This window comes from Myotis davidii, unplaced genomic scaffold (assembly GCF_000327345.1).
Source record: "Myotis davidii unplaced genomic scaffold, ASM32734v1 scaffold962, whole genome shotgun sequence".
NCBI classification, from domain to species: Eukaryota; Metazoa; Chordata; class Mammalia; order Chiroptera; family Vespertilionidae; genus Myotis; species Myotis davidii.
The window spans coordinates 5,079,659-5,088,685 of NW_006295559.1; the positions used below are offsets into that span (position 1 = coordinate 5,079,659).

General features: G+C 37.5%; 1 protein-coding gene across 1 annotated transcript in view; it reads left to right on the forward strand.

The window, feature by feature from the left end:
- The first annotated feature begins 5,492 nt into the window (after nucleotides 1–5,492).
- The window catches only part of COL6A6 (collagen type VI alpha 6), a 98,421-nt gene continuing 94,886 nt past the window's right edge, over nucleotides 5,493–9,027 (forward strand). Inside the window, exon 1 of the mRNA XM_006770214.2 lies at nucleotides 5,493–5,496. Within this exon, the coding sequence (XP_006770277.1) occupies nucleotides 5,493–5,496 (4 nt within the window). The remainder of the gene's footprint in view (nucleotides 5,497–9,027) is intronic.

Here is a 9,027-nt window from a genome sequence, read left to right on the forward strand (position 1 = left end):
TTCTGCCTGCTGGATCTGTTGAATTCTCCAACTATAATAGTAGATTCATCTATTTCTCCTTGCATTTCTATTAGTTATTCTCTTGTGAATGTTTAAGCTCTGTTGATAGGTATATACATGTTATGTTTTCTTAGAGAATTGATCCATTTATCATTATGTAATGCCCCTCTTTATTCCTAATAAATTTCCTTGCTTTGAAGTCTGTTCTTTCTAAAATTAATATAGCTGCTTTCTTTTGATTAGTGTTAGCATGGTATATTTTTCTTACCAATTTACTTTTAATCCATATGTGTCTATATTTCAAATGGGTTTCTTGTAGACAACACAGAGTTGGGTCTAACAATATCTGTCCTTTAACTAGTGCATTATGACTATCAATATCCTATTTTTGTCTTCAATCTTTTTATGGCTTTCAAAGTTTTAATTTAACATTTTATATGATTGCATTTTCTTTCATTTCTTAGCATATCAGTTACACTTCCTTTTTTTAAACTTCTAGTGTTTACACTAGAGTTTGCAATATATGTTTACAACTAATCCAAGTCCACTTTTAAATAACACTATACCACTTCACAGCAGTGTGAGTACCTTATAATAAAATAATTCTAATTTCTCCTTTCCATCCATCGTAGCATTACTGTCATTCATTTCATGTATACAGAAGCATACATAAACGTATATATTTACAAATATGTAAAATACATAATTGAATATATTGCTGCTGTTATTTTGAATAAACTGTTACCTGTTAGATTAATTAAGAATAATAACAAGTTTTTATTTTACCTTTAGTTATTTCTTTTCCAGTTCTCTTCCATTCTTTATGAATGAGTGTCTGACTATCATTTTCCTTTTCTCTAAAGAATTTATTTTAACATTTTTTGCAAGGCAACAAATTCCTTCAATTTTTATGAGTCTTCAGAAAGTATTTCTCTTTCACTTTTAAAGAAAAATTTCTTAAGGTAACGCAGGTTGGTGAATTTCCCCCTCAATACTTTAAATATTTCACTCCACTCTCTTCTTGCTTACATGGTTTCTGAGAAGTCCAGATGTAATTCTTATCTTTGCTCTTCATAGATAAACTATTTTTTTCTTCTGTCTTATTTCAGGATTTTTCCTTTGATTTCCTGTAGTTTGAAAATTATATGCCTAGGTTTAATTTTGTGTTTGTTTGTTTGTGTATTTGTTTAATTTATCCTGCTTGGTGTTTTTTGAGCTTCCTGAATCTGTGGTTTGGTGGTCTGACATTAATGTGGGGAAATTCTTAGTCATTTTTATTTAAAATATTTTCCCTTTTTCTTCAGGCATTCCCATTACACATATGTTACACCTTTTGTAGTTGTCCCACAGTTCTTGGATATTCTAGGGTGATGTTGTTGTTTTTTTCCATTTGTTTTTCAGTTTTGGAGGTTTCTATTAAGATACCCTCAAAGTCAGAAATTCTTTTTCAGTTGTTGCCTAAATACTAATAAGTCTATCAAAGACATTCTTCATCATCATTACAGTGTTTTTTTATCTTTAATGTTTTTCTGGTTCCTTCTTAGAATTTCCATCTCTCCATACACTGCAATCTGTTCTTGTTATGCTGTCTACTTTATCCATTAGAACTCTTAGCATATTAAGTTGTTTTAAAATCATGGTCTGATAATTCCAACATCTTTGTCATATATGGTCTACTTCTGCATGCTGTCTCTTCAAACGCTGATATGTTGCGTTTCAGCGTGTCTTGTCATTTTTCTTGATAGCCAGACGTGATGTACTGGGTGACAGAAACTGCTGTAAATAAGCCTTTAGCAATGTGGTGGTTGGAAATGGGAGAGGGGTGTGTTCTCTGTGATTAGGGCTCAGTCTTTTAGTGAGCCTGGGCCTCTGGCTGTGAGCTTTACCAGCTCCCATTCTGAGATGAACAGCATGGCTGGTGGAGCTTGAATCTGGTGTTTCCCTGCCCCCACATGGAAGGCCAGAGAGGGCTGGAGTTGCATATTACCTTTCCCCGCAGGTTGGCTAGGCTCTGATAAAACTCCAGCTGGTTAGGCTCTGATTAAACAGTATCTCATGAGGGCAGACTTTGCTAAGAGGAGCAGAATGTCCTGGTGTATTTGAAAATGGTTCCTTTTCCCTTATCCCTGCTGGGAAAAGGATGGTATTTTTCTCAGATATTCACTGTGAGAACCCAAGAAAGCTCCAAAGTAAAACTCCAAAGTGTGTCCTCCTGGAGTTTCTGTGTCTCAGGCTTGTCCACAGTGAGCCTGCAGCAATTTGTCAATTACAGGTCAGGTTTTCCTACCCCAAGGGGGCTCGCTCCGGTAAGTAGTGATTCTCTGTATTTTTCTGTTTCTCACATTTCTGGAGAGGGGGACGGGGAGCAGCAGCTTGCCTGGTGAGCTCACTTCTCTTACAGATATGAGTTGTTGATTTTTCAGTTTGCTCAGCTTTTTACCAGTGGCAACTTTCAAGCTTCTTACTTGCTGAATTGGAAACTATCTTTTGCTTTTTAAAATATAGTTCTGTCACATTGACAGTTCATTAAAATTATATAAACTTAATTTTAGTTTTTAATGAAAAAGGATATACTGCATGTAGTTTTTTTGGAACTTATTTTTCACTCGTGTAATGAGTCATTCTCATTTTTTTGTCCCTAGCTGTAGTTGATTCAACTGACTGCTGTGTAATATGCCTTTGTGCCAGTATGCTACATTGACTTACTCGTGTTTTTCCTATCAGTAACAACCGCTGGGGATGTTTGTAGGTTTGTGTTATTGCAATCAGTGTTGCTGTGAAAATTCTTGAACACCTCACCTGGCATATGTGTGAAAGATCTTCCCCAGAAGTACAATCGCCAGGTCATGGGACATGAAAATATTCTGTTTTATAAGATAGTGCCACGCTGTTTTCCAAAGTGTCAGTACCAATTACACTTCCTCCAACAATGTATAGGAGGTCCTATTTATTCACATCCTCTCCAATACTTGATTTTTTTTTCAGACGTTTTAACATTTTAAAGTTTTGCCTTTAATATTTAAGGCTTGCCAAAACCGGTTTGGCTCAGTGGATAGAGCGTCGGCCTGCGGACTGAAGGGTCCCGGGTTGGATTCCGGTCAAGGGCATGTACCTGGGTTGCGGGCACATCCCCAGTGGGAGATGTGCAGGAGGCAGCTGATCGATGTTTCTCTCTCATCGATGTTTCTGGCTCTCTATCTCTCTCCCTTCCTCTCTGTGGAGAATCAATAAAATATATTTAAAAAAATATTTAAAGCTTGTATCCATCTGTAGATGACTTTTGTGTACAGTGTGAAGAAGAGATCTGATTTCACCTGTTTCCATGTGAGTAACTGCCTTCTTACCCCCAGCCCAGTGACCTACCGTGGCAACTATGCATGGTATGTCTCTGGCGCTCTATTCCATTTCTTTGGTCACGTTGTCCTTCAGTAAAGTTTTGTAAATTTTGCTATCAATCTTTTACATATTTTAATATGTATTTCTTGGTATTTGATATAATAATGCTATTTTAACTTGACTCTTCTAAAAACACATTTTTGAGGTGATAATTGCAGACATATTGACATTTATATCTTGATGTTATATGAAGACACCTTGAATACTTCCCTTGCTATTTTTAATAATTTGTCTATAGATGCAAATAGTTATGTCACTTTCAAACAATAACTACTTTTTTTCTTGCTCTTTTTCAATCCTTATGGCTTTAATTTTGCTAGAACCTAAGAGTGAGAGGGCCACCTTTTCTGGTTTCTCATTTTAAAGAGAGTGCTTTTGCTAGTAATACTTCCCCATTTGGATGTTACATATTAGAGATTTTGAAAATACATTCTTTTGTCAAGTTAAGTAAGTATCCTTCTACTTCTAGTTTAGTAGGCTTTCTTTTTTAAATTATTAATTTATGGGGTGGTTTTCCTTTTGTGTTTATACTTTATCTCTTTTAGCCTGTTAATGTTGTAAGTTATATTTATATAGTTTCTAATTTTAAAACATCTTTGCATTCCTGAGATACTACTCCATTACCAAGGTGAATTTTCCTTTTTTTATACACAGAAGGAGTTGATTTTTCTAATGTTTTATTGAGAAGTTTTTGTGTCTGTATTCATGAGTAAAATGGGCCTTTAATTTTTCCCTTCTCATACTGTTCTTGTCTGCTTTGCATATCAAGATTACACTGGCCCCATAAAACTGAAATGGCTAATTTTCATCTATTTCTAGTCTCTGATGTAATTCATAAAAGATTCAGATGATCTACTTCTTGAAAGTTTGGTGGAATTTTCCAAGAAAACCATCTAGGCCTGGAGCTTCCTTTCTGTGATTATTTTAAACTGTTGCTTTAAATTTTAACTTATAAAAAGTACTTACCTTATCTACTGTTATATCTCCCTTTTCGTTCATACAATTATCTATTTGTGTCCTTTCTCGCTCCCTCTTTGATCAGTTTATTGTGAGGTTGGTGTTTTAAAACTTAATTTTCTTTATCTTTGTTTTTCAGTTTGCTAATCGGCTCACATTTTTAGCATTCTAGCATCTCTCTATTTCTTTTGGATTGATTCTGTACTTTTTCTAATTTCTAAGTTGGGCATTAATTCCTAGTGGGTTTGACTTGGAATTTTAGTCCCTTAAGTTCCTGTAGTTGGGTCTGGGAGGATCCCATCAAATATGTTGACCAAAGAGGTTTAAGAGTCAAGACATGGTCTTTCTTTGGCGATTGCTCACCCTTCCAAGTGGTGTCTGAGGGGGCACTTTCCTTTATTGGACCATTTCCAAACATTTCAGTGTGCTTTTGGCTTAATTATTAATATATTTTTCTCCTCTAGTATTATCTGTTAGGCAAAGAACTGTTCATAGGTGGCACTGTTAAAATTGAGAGAAAATATCATCCCTGTGCTACAGATGAAGAACCTATGGAAGTGAGGTGGTGGTATCTGAAGTCATACAACATTTTCGGAAAGGAGTGACAGCCAGGCCATGAGACTCTACCCTGCGCTCTTTCCACTGAGCCAAGCACACACTTCTCCACACAGCAAAGTGTTCGTTTTTAAAAAATATATTTTATTGATTTTTTACAGAGCGGAAGGGAGAGGGAGAGAGAGTTAGAAACATCAATGAGAGAGAAACATCGATCAGCTGCCTCCTGCACACCCCCTACTGGGATGTGCCTGCAACCAAGGCACATGCCCTTGACCAGAATCGAACCTGGGATCCTTCAGGCCCCAGGCCGACGCTCTATCCACTGAGCCAAACCGGTTAGGGCAAGAGTGTTCATATTATAACCTGGCAAGGTCACCTGCATGACCTTATTCAATATGATCAACATATACGGCCCCTAGAAAATGCCACTGGGGAAAGCGTGTGTTGTTTGGCTCACCATCATTGACTCTGTTTATTTGTTCCTATTGTGCGCCACATATTCAGCCTGCAGCATTTAAAGAGGAACTAACATCTTACCTTGAACATTTGTCTTGCTGCCTTTTGACTTCTGAGAAGTCGAAATGGGTAAAGGAAGAGAAATAGTGACAGATCGGAGGTTAAATAAGCAAACAACCGTTTGCTTGAACTGTGTGGCCCAGAGCCCGTGTAGTTTCTTCCAGCGCAACAGCTGACAATATTCTTGTTTCTGAAGAAAAACAAAATTAGTATTTAGAAATGATGTATCCTGCATGCTCATTTCAAAGGAAAGGAATGGTAATTGTCTTAATTCTGCTGACGTTTCTTTTGTATTTTTCTGGGCTCTAAATATTTTATCGAAAACATGTGTTAGCTCATGAATTGGCTTCTATGAAGCAGAGGTCTCCTTGAGACCCCTGGTTTTTGATAACCTCAAGAGAGGTATTGCACAAGCTCCAAATATTCTGCTTTGAAGCCAAGGGTTTGTTGGTTGGCTGTGTTGCTTTTGCAGCTGTAGTTTAAATTAGGAACATCCTACCTTCTCAACAGAAAGTTTACAGAGATCCAAATTGTGGGGTTTTTTGTTTGTTTGTTTCGTTAACCTCACCCAAGGATATTTTTTCCATGGATTTTTAGAGAGAGCAGAAGGGAGGGAGGGAAGTGGGGAGAGAGAGAGAAACAATTGATATGAGAGAGACATTGATTTGTTGTCTCTGACTGAGGTTGGGGATTGAACCTGCAATCTAGGTACATGTCCTTGACTGGGAATCGAACCCACGAACATTCGTTCTACTGGCTGATGCTCTAACCATTTACCAAAACGGGCTATGGCGAGATCCAGATTTTTAAAAAGGCTTTTTTCCCCCCCTCAGAAATATTTTTATTATTCATGATTATAATAGTAGACAGAAGAACCTAATGTTTATTGAGTACTATTACTAGTATGTGCCATGCAGTGGGCTTGGTGTATTTTGTTTTTTTTTTAATTCTCACAACAACTATGTGAAGAAAGTGTTTCCTTTATTTCTCATTTTATAAAAAGGCTTTTTATAGCGTAAAACTTCCCAAAGAGGTGTATTACCCTCATCTTACTTGATTTAGAATAAATGCAGTACAACAAACGAGTTTAAAGAGACTTATACCTTTGAGAGCATTTACATAATGAGAAGCAATCAATCTCATCGTTGTTACATTAAAATGGAGCGTACCATGAATTGAAATTTTATGTTGCTATTTTATGTAAATTTCTCCATTCTCCCCTCATGTCTTTGAATATTTTTAAAATTTATTTTAAATATTGAGATATTTTAAAAATGTAATGATGTAAATCCTGGTCAGGTCTAGTGGTAAAACAACATACAGATTATAGGCAATTCATCTCTGGTTTGATGTGGTAACAATTAAACCAAGACTCCCAAGCATGAACTTGGAGGTTCAGTCCCACCACTGGTCCCAGCACACACACAAAGCAGGGCAAACACATCAAGATAACCTTTCACTAGGCTTCCACAATGTTGAGTAGCCTTGCAGCACACTAGATTGCGAATTCCATTAAAATAGTGCAAGGGAATTGTGTTACTAAATGTTATCCCAAAGAACTCAACTCTTAATGTACCATGTACAGCTTCTGATGAGTTGACCGTCTGCATGGGGAGGTTCCTAGATGCTACATGCTGCTTTGGGAGTGTTTGGGCCTCACCTAATGCTCACTTTACAGCACACTAGATTGCGGATTCCATTAAAATAAATGTGTTACTAACTGCTGTCCCAAAGAACTCAACTCTTCATGTACCATGTACAATTTCTGATGAGTTGACCATCTACATGGGGAGGTTCCTAGATGCTACATGCTGCTATGGGAGTGTTTGGGCCTCACCTAATGCTCACTTTTCCATCCAGGTTTTAACTTGCACTCAGTACTCCTTTCCTCCCATCTTTGTCGTTTACCCTGTGGTCTGTTCCTGAAGCCTTTTTTTTTTTTCCTTCTTTCTCCTAACTCTTAAAGATCGCACTTATTTATAAAGCTCATGACATAAGCAGAAAAAGAAGTGGCTAATACGAAGCTCTGGTTCTGAAAAGGAAAAGTGAGAAGGCATGAAAAGAAATACCAGTATTTCCTGACACTTCTTTTTTCTTTCTTTTTAAAAATCTTTATTGTTGAAAGTATTTAGGAAAAAAGACACAGAACAAAAAAACTTGAGGATACTTTTTGTGTTCACAATACTGAGTCTAGGATGCAGAGTCACCGAGTTTGAAAGGGCAGATTTTAGAGTCAGACAGAGGTGGTCTGTAGTCTCAACTGTGGCCCATTTTATCAATGTGACCTTGGGTCAGTTACTCTCCATGAGTCTCTGTTTCCTTATCTGTAAAATTGGAGCAATAATGTCACCTGCCTCTAGGTTTGTCATCGATATCAAACAGGAGAACACATGTGACGCTGTTAGCACAGGGCATGGCACAGCAAAGCTCACCAAAGGTAGAATTTGTTATTATTGTATACACAGTAGTAGAAACTTTGCAGATGGTATGACTTGGTTTTTCCTTGGGGTAATCCACTTTGGGACTAAAACTCCTCTAAAATGATAGGGTTGGCCCTAACTGGTTTGGCTCAGTGGACGGAGCGTCGGCCTGCGGACTCAAGGGTCCCAGGTTCAATTCCGGTCTGCGGCATGTACCTTGGTTGCGGGCACATCCCCAGTGGGGAGTGTGCAGGAGGCAGCTAATCGATGTTTCTCTCTCATCAATGTTTCTAACTCTCTATCCCTCTCCCTTCCTCTCTGTAAAAATCAATAAAATATTTAAAAATAAAATGATAGGGTTAAACTAAAAAAACCAAACCAATCACTTACAAGTCCCTTCCAGCTCACTGATTACCTCTGGAAAAGGATTGATAAATTGACTTACAGCCTGAAAAGTTGATCTCATGTAGGCTTCTGATAAAGGAGTAGAGCAGAGTCCCAGATTCCCGAATGTCAGAGGGACGATGAAGTAGGTGAGAAAATAGGGATGGAATTTCTCGTGGCAAAGGTTCCTTTTCTGAAGGGGGTGAAATATTAAGCACCAGGAGCCTGCCAGACAAGGAGTGAGGCAGCCATATAGACCCTCGCAAATCCACGTGTGGGTGAAAATAAAGCAAGAAACAGACATTGGTTTTTAATATGGATCAATTAATTTTTCCATTCAATGGATGAATGAGTGTTCTGAATGAACCCAACACTTAAAATATTTATTTTCAATATCTTTAATATCCTGTTTCACTTCATAAAATGAATAACTGAAGGTGACTAGTTAGAATTGGAAACCTCTTACGTTGGGCAGTTGTAGGCAGTTGGAAGCAAAATAGTACAAATTGAGTCATTCTGAGCAGCAAGGATCGAATGGGATGTGGAGGGTCACTACTTACCTTTTGTCTTCTTTCATATTTAAGGATGAAGAGAAATTGTTACTTTTCTAATTATTTATGTGGGGAAAAGGAAGAAAAAATTAATTGGCCACATGTAAAGACGTTTACTGCTCAAATATAAAATACACCTACGTGTTCGTGATGGAGCAGTTACAAAGTCAGGCCTTAGACCAGCTGTGGGCAAACTATGGCCCGCGGGCCAGATCCGGCCCATTTGAAATGAATAAAACTAAAAA